The sequence below is a fragment of the Petaurus breviceps genome, unplaced genomic scaffold (genome assembly GCF_028583685.1).
Source record: "Petaurus breviceps papuanus isolate PSGF00001 unplaced genomic scaffold, PetGlider_PUasm1.0 77, whole genome shotgun sequence".
Lineage (NCBI taxonomy): Eukaryota > Metazoa > Chordata > Mammalia > Diprotodontia > Petauridae > Petaurus > Petaurus breviceps.
Window position 1 is genome coordinate 3817389 of NW_027186492.1, and position 14106 is coordinate 3831494.

General features: G+C 37.2%; 1 protein-coding gene across 2 annotated transcripts in view; it reads right to left on the minus strand.

Moving 5' to 3' along the window:
• The window catches only part of INO80 (INO80 complex ATPase subunit), a 125679-nt gene that overhangs the window by 89428 nt on the left and 22145 nt on the right, over positions 1-14106 (minus strand). For both annotated transcript variants that reach the window (XM_069105765.1, XM_069105766.1), the window contains exons 2-8: positions 12572-12757; positions 11558-11724; positions 11392-11459; positions 9046-9201; positions 6778-6898; positions 4171-4385; positions 2846-2899 (exon numbers count right to left, since the gene is read on the minus strand). In XM_069105765.1, coding sequence (XP_068961866.1) covers positions 2846-2899; positions 4171-4385; positions 6778-6898; positions 9046-9201; positions 11392-11459; positions 11558-11724; positions 12572-12714 — 924 coding nt within the window. In that variant the 5' untranslated portion in view covers positions 12715-12757. The remainder of the gene's footprint in view (positions 1-2845; positions 2900-4170; positions 4386-6777; positions 6899-9045; positions 9202-11391; positions 11460-11557; positions 11725-12571; positions 12758-14106) is intronic.

The following is a 14106-nucleotide window of genomic DNA, read 5'->3' on the forward strand; positions in this document are numbered from 1 at the left end:
AGAGAAAAATGTGCATCCAGAGAAAGAACTAGAAAGAACTAAATTTATATCCAGGTGGAAGCAAAATACCTGATCTTTTTCGTTCTCTTATTCGATTTTATGTCCTCTTTACCATTTTTCATTCCAGCTGGTACAATCCATCCTTATAACCTGACCATTGTATAATGTGAAAGTATTTATAGATCCTATACTTGATTATAAGATGCCATGGGGGGGGGAGGGAAAGGAGGGGGACAAAATGTGAAATTCAAGGAATTGTGGAATTAAATCCTGTAAACTAAAAGGAAACAAACAAATTAATAAATTAAAAATTGAATTTAAAAAAAAAAAAAGAAACGCAATCCTACCACAGATTCCTTTTTCGGGGACAAAAATTATCAAAGCATGAAACGGGAGGAAGACCGTAAAGTCAGAATTGCACCAAAAGCTTCCAAGAAAAATATGAACTGGTTACAGGCCTTGGAAGAGCTCAAGAAGGATTTTAAAAACCAAGTAAGAGAAGTAAAGGAAAAATAGGGAGGAGAAATGAGAATGATGCAAGAAAATCAAGAAAAGCAAATCAAGAGCCTGACTGAAGAAAATAACTCAAATGGCAAAAGAGGCCCAAAAAGCCACATATGCCAGATGGAATAAGAATTTCAAAAACTCACTGAAGAGAATAATTCCTTCAAAATTAGATAGGAGCAAATGGAAGCTAATGACATTATGAGACATCAAGTTACCAAAAAATAAATCCAAACAAATGAGAAAATAGAAGGCAATGTGAAACATCTCAGTGGAAAAACCACTGACTTGGAAAATAGATCCAGGAGAGAGAATTTAAAAATTATTGGACTACCTGAAAGCCATGACCAAGAAAAGAACCTAGACACCATCTTTCAAGAAATTATCAAGCAAAACTGCCCTGATATTCTAGAACCAGAGGGCAAAATAGAAATTGAAAGAATTCACCAAGTGCCTCTTGAAAAAGATACCCAGAAAACTCCTAGGAATATTACAGCAAAATTCCAGAGTTCCCAGATCAAGGAGAACATACTGCAAGCAATCAGGAAGAAATAATTTGAGTATTGTGGAAACACAATCAGGATAACACAAGACCTAGCAGCTTCTACATTAAGGGATCGAAGTGCTTGGAATATGATATTCCAGAGGTCAAAGGAGATAGGATTAAAACCAAGAATCAACTACCCAGCAAAACTGACTATAATGCTTCAGAAGAAAATATGGTCACTCAAAGAAATAGAGAATTTTCAAGCATTCTTGATGAAAAAAACCAGAGTTGAACAGAAAATCTGACTTTCAAATACAAGAAGCAAGAGAAGCATGAGAAAGTAAACAGGGAAAAGAAATAAGGAACTTGTTAAAGTTGAATTATTTACATTCCTACATGGAAAAATGATAATTACAACTCACAAGCCATTTCTCAGTATGAGGACAGTTGAAGGGAATATATGGCCTCAGCTGAGACAACTGGGGGGAAAAAGGAGATGTGGGAAGTCTAAAGAAAGAGAAAGGTTGGAATAGCTTCTCTGGGGATAGTAAGATAAGGAATAATTTAGGGAGGAATGAGAGGATTGCCTTGTTGATGTGAGAAGCTAGTTGAAATCGGGTAATATGAATTTGTAGTATATCTAGTTTCCATGATTCTTGACTTCTGGCAGCTCCATTCACCAACATATGAGTACAAGTTAGCAGTGGATGATGGAAATAATCTAGAGCTGAGATTTGGCAAGGAATGAATAGCAATAAGTCAAGAGGGAAAGGTTTCTAAAGGAAAGGACAACATAGAACTGAACTGGTTATCCATAAAGGCATAAAGAATGATATCAGGGAAAGAGAAAGAGGAAAGTCAAGTCAGAGTTAGAGATATTACTACAGAACTGAGGCATAACACTGAAACCCTACTACATGACTAAATTACCACATTACATGGGGAAAACAGTACTGACTCAAACCATACTAGGTCTGCAAGGATTAAGAACAATGTCCATAAACTTTTATTTTTAACATTAGAGGGACCAGGTGAGTTAATTAATGCAAAAATTATAATAATTTTGCTTGGAAATAAAAACTTTCATCCAATTTTCTTTGCTTCATGGACAATAAAAAAAAATGTACTCTATCAACTGATTCAGCTTGGTTCTTTGAAATACTAATCTTAAAACATTAAAGAAATGTTTGCTGATCTGAGTTGAATCTCTTATTCTCCAATTTGCAGAAAGGTGCTCTGAACAATGCCAAAAAGAGTCCAAAAGGGTTGCTGATCCTTGTACTAGGGCCAAGGCTTTAACTAAAGAAGCTAAAAGTTATCCCACAAATCAAAACCCCAAGAAAACCTTATTTACCAAATGGAAGACAAATTTTTTTTTTAAAGCAATCGGGGTTAAGTAACTTGCTCAAGGTTACACGGCCAGTTATTTCTGGGTGTGGTGCTCAGTATCTGAGCCCAGATTTGATCCAGGTCATCCCGACACTGGAGCTGGTGCTCTTACTCGCTGAGCCACCTGGCTGCCCCTAAGCAATTGGGGTTAAGTACTTGCTCAAAGTTACATGGCCAGGTGTTTCTGGGAGGGTGCTAAGTGTCTGAGCCTGGGATTCCATCTCCAGGTCTTCTCAACACTGGAGCCAGTGCTCTTACTCACTGTACTACCTGGTCACCCCGGGAAGACAAATTCTTAAAAAAAAAAAAAAGCTTTGGATAGAATGGAAACCCTCTTGAGTTTGCTGATTAAGTTAATCTGCAAAAAGAAGACAACATACTAGAGCACTAACAAAAGATCAAGATGATCTTACTTCAGAATTTAGTAACATAAAACATGCCAAAAGGACAAAATTTCAAGCTTACCTTTCGGCTATTGGTGAGAAATAGATTACGGGCTGAAGCTTTTTGCTTGTTGGCCTAAAAATTAAATGAAGAACACATCACTTAGGATCAACTTCTTTCTAGATGATATAGTCTGGTAAATAAGTTATTATTGAATTTTTAAAATTATCCTGCAAAACAGAAAGTGAAGCAGCTAAATCCCCAGGGAAAGACTATTTGCTAAAACTGATATAAAACTGCAATTTCAGCATCATACCTGAAGCTGTTAGTAAATATTAAGCTACTATCAAGACAAGAGAAAAAGGCCAGAATTTTAGCTTTTTTATAAAGTCTTTGACATATCTGTGGAAATAATCTAAGTTATAGTATATGCAAGAGCCTGAAAAAAGAAAGAAAAAAACCCAGATTGATTTCTCTTTCCTTTATCCTCAAGTCCTGTTTGTGCATTTTTTCTAATCTTGATCAGAACACTTCTCTTTAAGGTCACTTTTAAGGTATAGGTGGAGAGAAATTTGCTAGAAGTATTAATTCAGTGTTGTTCTGGGTTTCTAGTTTGTGCCTGCCATCATCTAGCTTCAATTACCCATGTCTAAAATTGGAGAGGCAGAGCCAATATGATGATGAGTCAGTAACATGGCTTGGAAGTCTGGTACCCCTTTCCTAACCTGTGGCTTGCCCTAGAGTTTCTAGCCCTCATCTCTTGCTGCAGACCACTTCAACACAAACATTCCCCCTCAGTTGAGAAGTCTTACCAGTGTCTCACAATAAGGTTTGATTTCATATAAAGTGTACGTATGGTGTGGAAGAAACAAAAGGAAAACATAATGGCTGAATGGCATATGTAAGTGACTATACACCTGTCCCCACATATACAGAAATGCCAGAATAGAATCCAACCTGGAGTCCCTTAAGGGCTATTCTCACTTCTTATTTGTCAAGGGATGTTTGGTTTCTTTTAAAATGCCAATTGCTCCTTCTCATAATGCTATATTGCCCCTCTCAAGCTGCAGAGCTGCACAATGCAGTTTCAGAAGATCACTCAACATCATTTTAATTTTTAAGACTCTTCTACATATTGTCAACATACTGCACAAGTCTTCCTCAGTGAAATTTCCCTCCCATTACAGAAAAGGGGACAACACCTGAGAGTAAATATTGAATCTCTTCATATCCAAACAGAAGGGGGAGCTGATAATCCTTCCATGATTTTCTTAATCCAAAAAGCAAAATTTCCCCTTCCTTGTGAGAAAGTCTAACTTTCTTGCCTCTTTCTGCTACACCCACACTGACTTAACATCCTCTCACTTGTCTCTTCACCTCATCTGTAAGAGGTATGGATCACTCACCTTTGGTAGTTCCTTTTTCACAATGCTAAGCCACACTTTCCTTCGACGAGCATTAAGCTGCTCGATGGACAAGTGCTTCTTCTTAGAGCCAGGGAGAGGAGCGTCATGGGAGAACTTGGCAAAAACTTTGGTCTGGTGATGGTGGCGCCGTGGAGATTCCTCAGAAGAAAGTTCTTCATCCCGCCGTCTCTTTTTCTTCACTTTTTTCAACTTGGCTATAAAGGGGACACATTGTCACAAAGCTATGGTTTTTTTCTCTCTCACTTATACACAGGTGAGATCCAAAATATTACTTTTCCATCTCAGGGAGGTTTCAAAGTTTTTTCCAACTGTGACTAATATTTATGTTCATACTCAAACTCATGATCATTCCAAAGGAAGAACTTAGTAATCTGGAAAATAAAAATTCATCTGCCCTCTGCTTAAGTGAACAAAAATTATGGACATGCTGGAGAACTAGGAATTCTTAAAGATGCATACTTTTTTTGGGAGGGTAATTGGGGTTAAGTGACTTGCCCAAGGTCACACGACTAGTTTTTGTGTTAAGCATCTGAGGTCCTTCTGACTTCAGGGCCGGTGCTCTACTCACTGAGCCACCTAGCCGCCCCTCAAAGATGCAAACTTAAAAAGGAACTTTGAGGGATATTAGTTTCAAATGACAATCATCAGGAAAGAGAATTTATTCTAACCTAGTGGGAACATCAGGTGAATAACAGGAATCGACAGACATAAGAGGAAAAAAAAGATCTGACTGGCAATAAATCAAAACTTCAGTAGAAATACTTAAGGGTTAGACACAAAAGTATGGGTAGTGGTAAAGGATGAGGAAAAGCAAGGAGATAAACAAGAGGGATGTGGAAAAGAATAGAGATGTCTGAAAATAGCCTTCATAATTGGAGTTCAGACTTTTAGTGAAATGAAATTTGCTTTACATAGATAGTTCATAACCTTCTCTTTCTGTTTCCTTCCAGATTTCCAGCTGTTAAGAGTTCAATTAAGAAAGGAAACCACATTTCCTGGCAAATACACAACTACAACACTCCCAATGAAGATCATCAGAAGGCAAGGTATTGTAAATCACCTCAGAGAGCAGCAATCATAACACACTCCCAAAACTTCTCTTCACTCTGTAGACTTCTGTGAATAATCAACTTCTTCCTCTCACCACCCATTTTCAACACTTACAAAGCAGAGATGTACAACAAAAGGTAGGGAATGCTAATAAGAAGGGAACTAATTGCTCTAAGCAATGAGCTAAATATTCTGGACTCTGCCCATTTTTACCAAGCACTATTGCCCACAAAGTAAAATTGTGATAAAATATTTGCCCATTTGCAACCAACTTCTTTTTCTTTTCTTCAATTTTTGGTATTTTCTTAAAAATTGGAAGCAACAAAACTCTCATTCTAATACTTCAAGGATACATAACTTCATATACCTTCCACTAACACATATCACAACTGCTGCAAGCCTGTGGATGTGTTTTATAGGTGGATGATGCAGTCACTCACTGGGACCAGTCTTCTCTTAGGGCACAATGGCCCTTGGAAGAAAGGCATGGATTTTTGTCAGCCAAGTCCCAACTGAACACTTCCCATCTGGGTAGAACCTACTGGAGGAGCTTGTGCTTTCTTGAACACAGCCTTAAAGAGTCCAGGGAGATCTCTATTCTAGGACAAGTGAAGACCTAGAGTGGAACTTTACACCACAAGGAATTTAACAATTCAACATATAAAATAATAGAATATAAAGTTGACTCCCCAAATTAAATGGATTGGAACTATTTACAATTTGACTTAAAATATATAAACACACAACTACTGTAATGTTATTAATTCTCTAACCTTGATTTCTATCATTTCATTTAAGTCTTTTCATTATTTCTTTGCATTCTTTGTAGTTGCCATTTCATGACACTACAGTTATCATGAAAAGTTATCCCTTCCATATCACAACTTTTCCCACTGCAGTTTCAATATATTGCAGGCTGGCATAAGAAATTAAATGCCAATTTTTTGAGTTTTGCTAAAGCTACAGACAACTCATGAAGACCAGCAGACAACACAGTAAAAGCTTAAAAAACTCAGAAATGCATAAAATATATATGTAGTATTATATAATATCAAGATATTTTATCTTTAATACCATAATACTTCAGATTTCTTCTCTGGTATGAAATGAGTGCCAAAAAAATTTATGTGGATTTTCCAGATTGTGTGGGTACTGAGGCCCTAGCCCCTGCAATGTGTAAGAGATAACTATACTGTACTGACTACAATTTACTGAGCTCTTCCTCAACTGTTGGACATATAGGTTTTCTAATATTACAATATAAAATAACTATACATATTCCATAAACCACTCACAGAGAAGACTAAAAGATAATAAGAGGGAACATTTTCAACACATTTATGATGTTTAAAGTTCAACGAAGCCACAGAACAAGATTAGCAAGCCAAACACAAAGTGATTTACCAAGGCTAGAATAACTGATATGCTTCAAAGGGTAGAATGTGGACTATAGAAAACTTGTGGAGAGGGCAAATATTTAATTTTCTTCCCCAAGGTTCTAAAGATGAAAATGGAAAAATCAGTATGAATACTTGCCTTTCAGTTTTTTTTCCTCTTTAAATTTCTTTTTCTTGGGCCCAAGTACGTGCCGCTGCTGCTCATAAAAAGGGTCATATGTGGAAAGTAGCCCTGCACTATAGTACTGGTACTGCTGCAACTGAAAAGAGACAGTGAAAAAGCTTGGCTGTTGCCTCAACACAATTGAACCTTTAGTTAAAAAAGCTAATTTTGAAAAGTACATACTCTTAAATGTAGAATACTATCAAATTAATGCTCAATATCTTAAAAACAACTGTCTTCTACTGTTGTTTGGAGTAGTTCAACTATGCCATAATTTACATTAATATGAAGAAAGGTAAATTTATAGCAGAATGCTAGGAACAGTCCAGGAGAGGAAAACTCTTATTGCCCCTGAATCAGAATCAGAAATGTTTGGTTCAGTCCTGGTGCGTCAATGTGAGAATTGTAGCTTATTATTTTTTTTAGAGATCTCTTCATCCTTAGTATCTTAAAAGCATAAATGTTAGTTAAGGGATCCCCTTAATTTGTCTTTTTGAGCTGTCATATTTTCCAGAAACAGTGGACCCAGAACATGCATGCGACAAGAACAAAGCAATTCCCACCCCCAAACCCCAGCTGACATAATTTGTTATTGGCATCCCAAACTGGACTCCTTGTGTATACTTGGGAGTCAAGACAGGCACCAGACAGTCTACACTAGGTTTGTGCAGCTGGGACCCTTGTAAATAAGGAGACCATCATTTTTTCATGGTCTAGCACTTCCCAAGGGAAAAGAATATGGCTTTTGCCTTACCTTGTTCCTCCCCTTTGGAAGGGGTTTTAGCCTTTTCCCACCCTTCACTGCCCCCTTTCCCTCCTGTGTCACACCCCTTTGGGTAGAGATTCTGGTATCTCCTCCTTCCTTGGTCCAGCTGTCATAAATATGAAAACTCCTGTATGGATGGTGAAGTCTTTGGGTTCCACTTGTTCTCTTGTAATAAAACTTATTTTCATGTAAAGTTTAGTGAAGTGATTTTGCTGTTTGACAGGAGCAATGTTCCATTTGTAGAAAACGTGACAAGTTTCTACCATGTTGGAAGTCCTGACTCAAGCCTCTGCATTTCCATTTGGTCCTAATGAGCACTGGCCATCTTAAGTCCTCACTTCCTATAACTCCTTATTTCCTATTTAAGTTATTTCCTATTTATCTTCACATCTCTCTGTCTCTTACTAGTGTAAGTGTTCTTTTAATAAAAAAGATAAAAGCAGCACAAGCTGCCATCATATCATTGGTTCTAACCTAGAGATATTAATATTTTTACTAGCTTAGGAATAGCTGAGCACTAAACTTTACTAATCACAGGCTTCTACAGAATCTCTAATAAAGAAATCATTAATTATGCCTTATAGGTTATGGTGCAGAAATATTCCTTTAATTCATGAAGAGGATATGTGAAATGTAATTGGGCAATTTGCTTTTGTGTTTTTTCAGATCCTAATAAGCTACCCGTGATCAGAGATTCAGACCTAAGAAATAACAAAGCTAATCTGCCACAAGATACATTTTCTATTTAGCGAATAATTAAAAAGGTAAACTTTTGATTTAAAAAAACAAAGAGCCTGAGCACTGACATTCTGATAAAAACATAACTTTCAAAAATTACTTTGGAAGTAGCATTTTACAAAGACAACAGCCAAAACTTGAAGCACAGTGAACAGACAAAAAATTTTGATACTTTTTTTTTTAGAATTTTCTTTTTGCTTTTTGGAGGGGGGAAGGTAGGGCAACTGGGGTAAAGTGACTTGCCCAAGGTCGCACTGCTAGTTTTTGTGTTAAGTGTCTGAGGCCAGATTTGAACTCAGGTCCTCCTGACTCCAGGGTTGGTGCTCTATTCACTCTGCCACTTAGCCGCCCCCATACTTTTCTAATACCTTTGCAGATATCAATAGATTTTTCAGTGTTCTCTGAATGTTCTGATGGTGTTACCCCTTAACAGTGATTCTGAGTACTGTTCAAGCCCCATCTCTATCTTGCTGCTGAAGATATATTAAACCAATTCTAATAAAAGGCAAAAACGTGACCCAGAGTAATAGTCCCTTATTCAGATGAGATGCTTCTTGGTTGGCAAATGTATGAAGGCAAAGGAAACATCCTGAAGGATGGTAACATACTTTATAAGCTGTAATGCTTTAAGTTTTTTAAAAATCATTTTAAAATGTTAAAACAACGTATTTTCATATGCAAGGTACAATCTAGACCAGAGGTTGCTTACTCAGAGCAGAGGACTCTTATTTCAATCTCACCTCCTTGTCTTTGCTGTACTTATTCTGATGTAATTTCTTGTATTTGTGCAACCTCAGCATGTTGTGGAGCTCCTCTCTGGTGAGGTTGATTTCATCATCCCCATCTTCTTCACTTGGAGAATCTGTGTCACTGGATTCATCACTCAGCAAAATGCCCTGGGATAGGAGAGGAGCATATGACTTGGAATAGGAACTACTTACATATGAATGCAAATCCAATACTTTTTGATATTCTAGAGAACAGGAAAAGTTGGGTGTCTGTATCCTTGGGGCAAATCCCAGAGACTTGCATATGGCAGACATTTAATAAATATGTGTGGATTTGAATCGAGGATTTCATGGCATTTACACAGATCATTCCAGTTTTTCTGGAAAAGGAAAGCCTTTCCTAAGCTGGCTTCAACCTCTCTCTCCAGCACCATAAATATATTACTGTCCTTCATGTACTCTACTGTCCAGCTAAACTAGCTAGCTTGCTGCCCCCCACACATAACACAATCTCTTGGATCAGAGCCTTTGAATGGGCAACCCCACATGCCTGGAATTCACTTTCTCCTAACCCCCATCTCTTAAGAACCCTTAGTTTCTTTCAAAGTTCACCTCAAGTGCCACTTCTATATGAAGCTTCTCTTTATGCCTTCAGTTACCTTCCATCACCAAAAAATCTTGTATTTATTTTGTATATAATCTTATATATGTATATACTAGTTCCTCTGAACAAACAAAATCCTTGAGGAAAGGGACAACTGCATTTTTGTCTTTTGTCCAGCACTTGGCACAATGCCAGGAACACATTGAGTCAATAAATGCTTGTTGACTGATAGCCTACCAAGTTTAATGTTGAAGAAGTCAGCAAACAAATTTTGTCAAGTCTTTTCACTATACTGTGAATTGATCCAGTCATTCTAAGAAGCAATCTGTAACTATGCAATAACACTATATTATTATACTCTGAGAAATGATAAAAGGGATAGTTTTAAAGAACCTTGGGAAGATTCATATGAACTGATACAGAATGAAGTGAGCAGAATTGAGAATAATGTATACAATAGTACTACTATAAAGAAAAACAACTCTGAAAGATTTAAGAATTCTGATTAATGAAATTAACAACCATGACTATAGAAGACTGATGAAGAAGCAATCTATCCACTTTTGACAGAGGTGATAGGTGTAGAATGAAACATATTTTTGGTTCTGATTAATGTGACAATTTGTTTTCATTAACTATACATATTCCATATAAGTGTTTTGTTTTTTAAACTGCAAGAGAAGGGGAAAAGTGAAGAGATGGACTAGGTTTCCTCCCCTCCCAAAAGAGTAACAAACAGAAAGCCGGAAGAAAATAGGTAAGCAAGATAGCTTTGAAGTATAGGTTTAATTTGTTATATACTTTTTTTTTTAAAGCAATCGGGGTTAAGTAACTTGCTCAAGGTTACATGGCCAGTTATTTCTGGGTGTAGTGCCTGGATTTGATCCCAGGTCTCCCGACACTGGGGCCGGCACTCTTACTCACTGCGCCACCTGGCCACCCCTTGTTATATACTTTAAAAACCACCCAAAACCTACCACCTCAATAAGAGTAATGGAATAAGGAAATAAGCCACAAAGCAATGTGTGCTAGCTAATACAAAAAAAATCTGTATTTCCAAGAAACTACAGAATTTGGTTATTTAGGGGAAATGTTAGATATTTAGTAGCACTGACTTTTTAGGGCACTATGAAAATAGATGAAAACTATACAATACTCTTTCTCTGTTCTATTATGTATATGGAAATATTAATTTTATTTGGAATTTGTTAAGCTCATATAAAAATAAATAAATAAGTTTAGGAAGGGTAGCATGATGAGGGTAGGCAGGGGGCTTGGAACCAAGAGCCTGTGACTGTGGGCAAGTGACATGCCCTCTGTAGCCCATAGCTTCCTCATTTGCAAAATGGAAGAAGTTGGACTCAATGACCTCTATAATCCCTGTCAGCTCTAAGTCTATGAACCATGAGCCTATTAATACACTTTAAATAATGCCAAACTCTTGAGAAAGAAGGTATTACATGAAATCAAGAAATTACCACCACAAGTAATAACATGACAAATTAGTTCATTCTAGCTAATAGCAGGTAATTATTGCTCAATGACCAGAGATTTTAAGACTAGTATTTTTCAAACTCCCACTATACTTTCTTCCCAAATGAAATGCTTGGCTTAAAGAGGACCTTATCTTAGAAAATGAACCCAACGGAGCAAATCCCATCTCTTAGGTCTTTTCCTTCTTTTTTTTTTTTAATAGTCAAAATCAGTTATCCTTATTTGTAAATGCTGCTTCCCTCTATCATCTCACCCCTTACCTTCAGCCACTTTCTGCTTTTCTTCAGCTTAGAGAAGTTATATAAATTTCCTTTCTCAGATTTTGGCTCTGTGTAAAGAAACACAAAGAACAACAGAATGAAATAATAAATGGACTTACAAAGAAAGTGCTATATACCTAGGAAGGACATTAACCCACAGACTGACCTGACTGCAGGACTCCATTCAGTGAATACGTATTTAACATTCCAGAATTGCTTGCTCCGGAGGTTTCCCCAAGCAAAGAATTTGGGGGCTCTTCTTTAACTTGTATTAAAGGATCCCCAGATTGAGGCAACAAAGGGTTATCATCCAGTCCATCTTCACTGTCATCACTGTAAAGATGAAGAATGCTTAGTCCAAAATCAGAACTGGGAAATGTTAATAATTAGATACTAGCAGGGCAGGCCAATGGCCAGTCTACAGAAAATTGAAAGTTTTCCATATGTAATAAATTCATTTAAAGTCAGTTGACTGGTATTTTACTTAATAATAAGATAGGGATTGGTCCTGTAATCTCATTGGTACATTGAACTCCTGGGTGAGGAAGCTTATTCTACCAATGCAGATGAGAATTGTCTTTCAGTTCAGAGCCCTACTTGCCAAGAGCACTGAGAGACTGAGTGATTTACCAGGGTCACACAGCCAGGATGTGTCAGAGGCAGAACTAGAATCTAGATCTCCTGGGCTTCAAGGCTAGTTCTCTAGATCTATTATATGATAATATTTTACAAATCAAAAAGTAGCAATTTTATCATAAAAAATGCCAAAAATGCATATACTAGACAAGAAACAATATCATATGTTAATACTGCTATGTCCTTTCAGAAGGGAGCTGAGGAGGAGCCAAGAAGTTAAATGCAGTTAGAAACACAGAAAAGGTCTTCAATGGAACACTCTTCTGCCATCCAACCAACTGTGGTCAAGGTACTGGGTCTTGTAGGATCATTTCTTCTTCAGTCTCTAAACAACTGCTTTGCAGTTTCAACTAGCATACAAAGATGCTTCCTTCAGACATGTTGTTTTTCTGTCACACATTCACTTTAAAAATGCTACTACATCTTAAAAGTGTTTGGGACTTAAAGAAAAATTTATATATTTTAAAACACAACTGATAAACCATAATCTCAAAGAAAATTTGGACATGAAGGCAAACCATACTACTAAACTAGATTAGCATACCTAGAGATATTCCTGTTGAAGATGGCTGATGTCTGTCGCAAGAACTGGTCCAATCGTAGGGCCCTCTCCAGGTACTGAAGATAGAGGGGCTTCGCCAGCTCTGGGCAGCCGCCATCATCCCCGGCACCCAGCTCCGAGGCCATAGAACAAATCTCTCCTCATGCACAGAGATCTCTGATTGCACAGCTAGAAAATGAAGATAATGAACAAAAGGTGAAATATTCCAACTAAACAAGGATTCCTTTTCTTTCCACATTCAGATCATTCTCACTTGACAAGTGCTTATTTTTCCCCCCTGCAACACAGGCATACATCATTTTATTGTGTTCTGCAAATACTGCATTTTTTTAAAATTAAAGATTTGTGGCAACACTGTGTTAAGCAAATCTACTGGTGCCATTTTCCCAACAGGATGTGCTCACATTGTGGTAATTCTCACAACATTTCAAACTTCTCATCATTATTGTATCTACTGTAGTGACCTGTGATCTTTGATGTTACTGTTGTCATTGTTTTGAGGCACCATGAACCCAGCCCATATAAGACCAGGAACTTAATGGATAAATGCTGACTGTGTTCTGACCAATCCACCCACTGAGCAGTTCTCCTCTCTTACCATCTCCTCAGGTCTCTATAATTCCCTGCAACACAACAATATTGAAATTAGGTCAATTAATAATCCTACAGCGGCCTCTAAGTGTTTAGGTAGAAGGAAGCCTCTCCCTTCGCATCTTTCAGACTGACCCATTCTTTCCATTCCTACAGCACCTAGGTTGAGTCTGGGAGTGGGGAACCCGAAGCCTCAAGGCCACATCTAGCTTTCAACAGCCTGGGTATAGCCTTTTGACTGAGTCCAAATTTTATTAAAAGGATTTGTTCTATGAAGTTTGGATTCAATCAAAAGACTTCATTTGAGGATTTTGAGGGCCACATGTGGCCTCAAGGCCACAGGTTCCCCATCCCTGGTTTAGGCCCTCATTATCTCTTGAATAGCTTATTACAAAAGCATCCTAACTGTTCTACCTACTTTAAGTCTTTTATTACTCCAATCTATCCTACACATTGCTGCCAAAAAAATTTTCCTTAGGTAAAGATCTGATTATATCATTCCTCTAATTAATTCCAGTGTATTCCTTTTGTCCCTCCCTAGATCAAATATAAATTCCTCTGTTAACTTTAAAAGACCTTCCCAATCTAACTTTCCATCATATTACTCCCTCCTTTATCATTCTATGATCCAGCCAAACTGAAACTGATCTTCTCTCTAGCTCCTCACACACACAATACTCCATCTCCTATCACTGTGCCTCTGGCTACCCTCCATACCTGGAATGTACTCCCTCCTTACCTTTGCCTCACAGAGTTCTCTTTCCTTAAGACAAAGCTCAATAACAATCTTCTACATTAAGTAGTCCTTTTCAAACTATTTTCTATTTAAAATTTGTTTTACGTATCTGTATTTATTAATTTCATATTTATGTTATGTCTATTTATATATATAGTTGATACTTATTATTCAAAGATTCCATATTTAC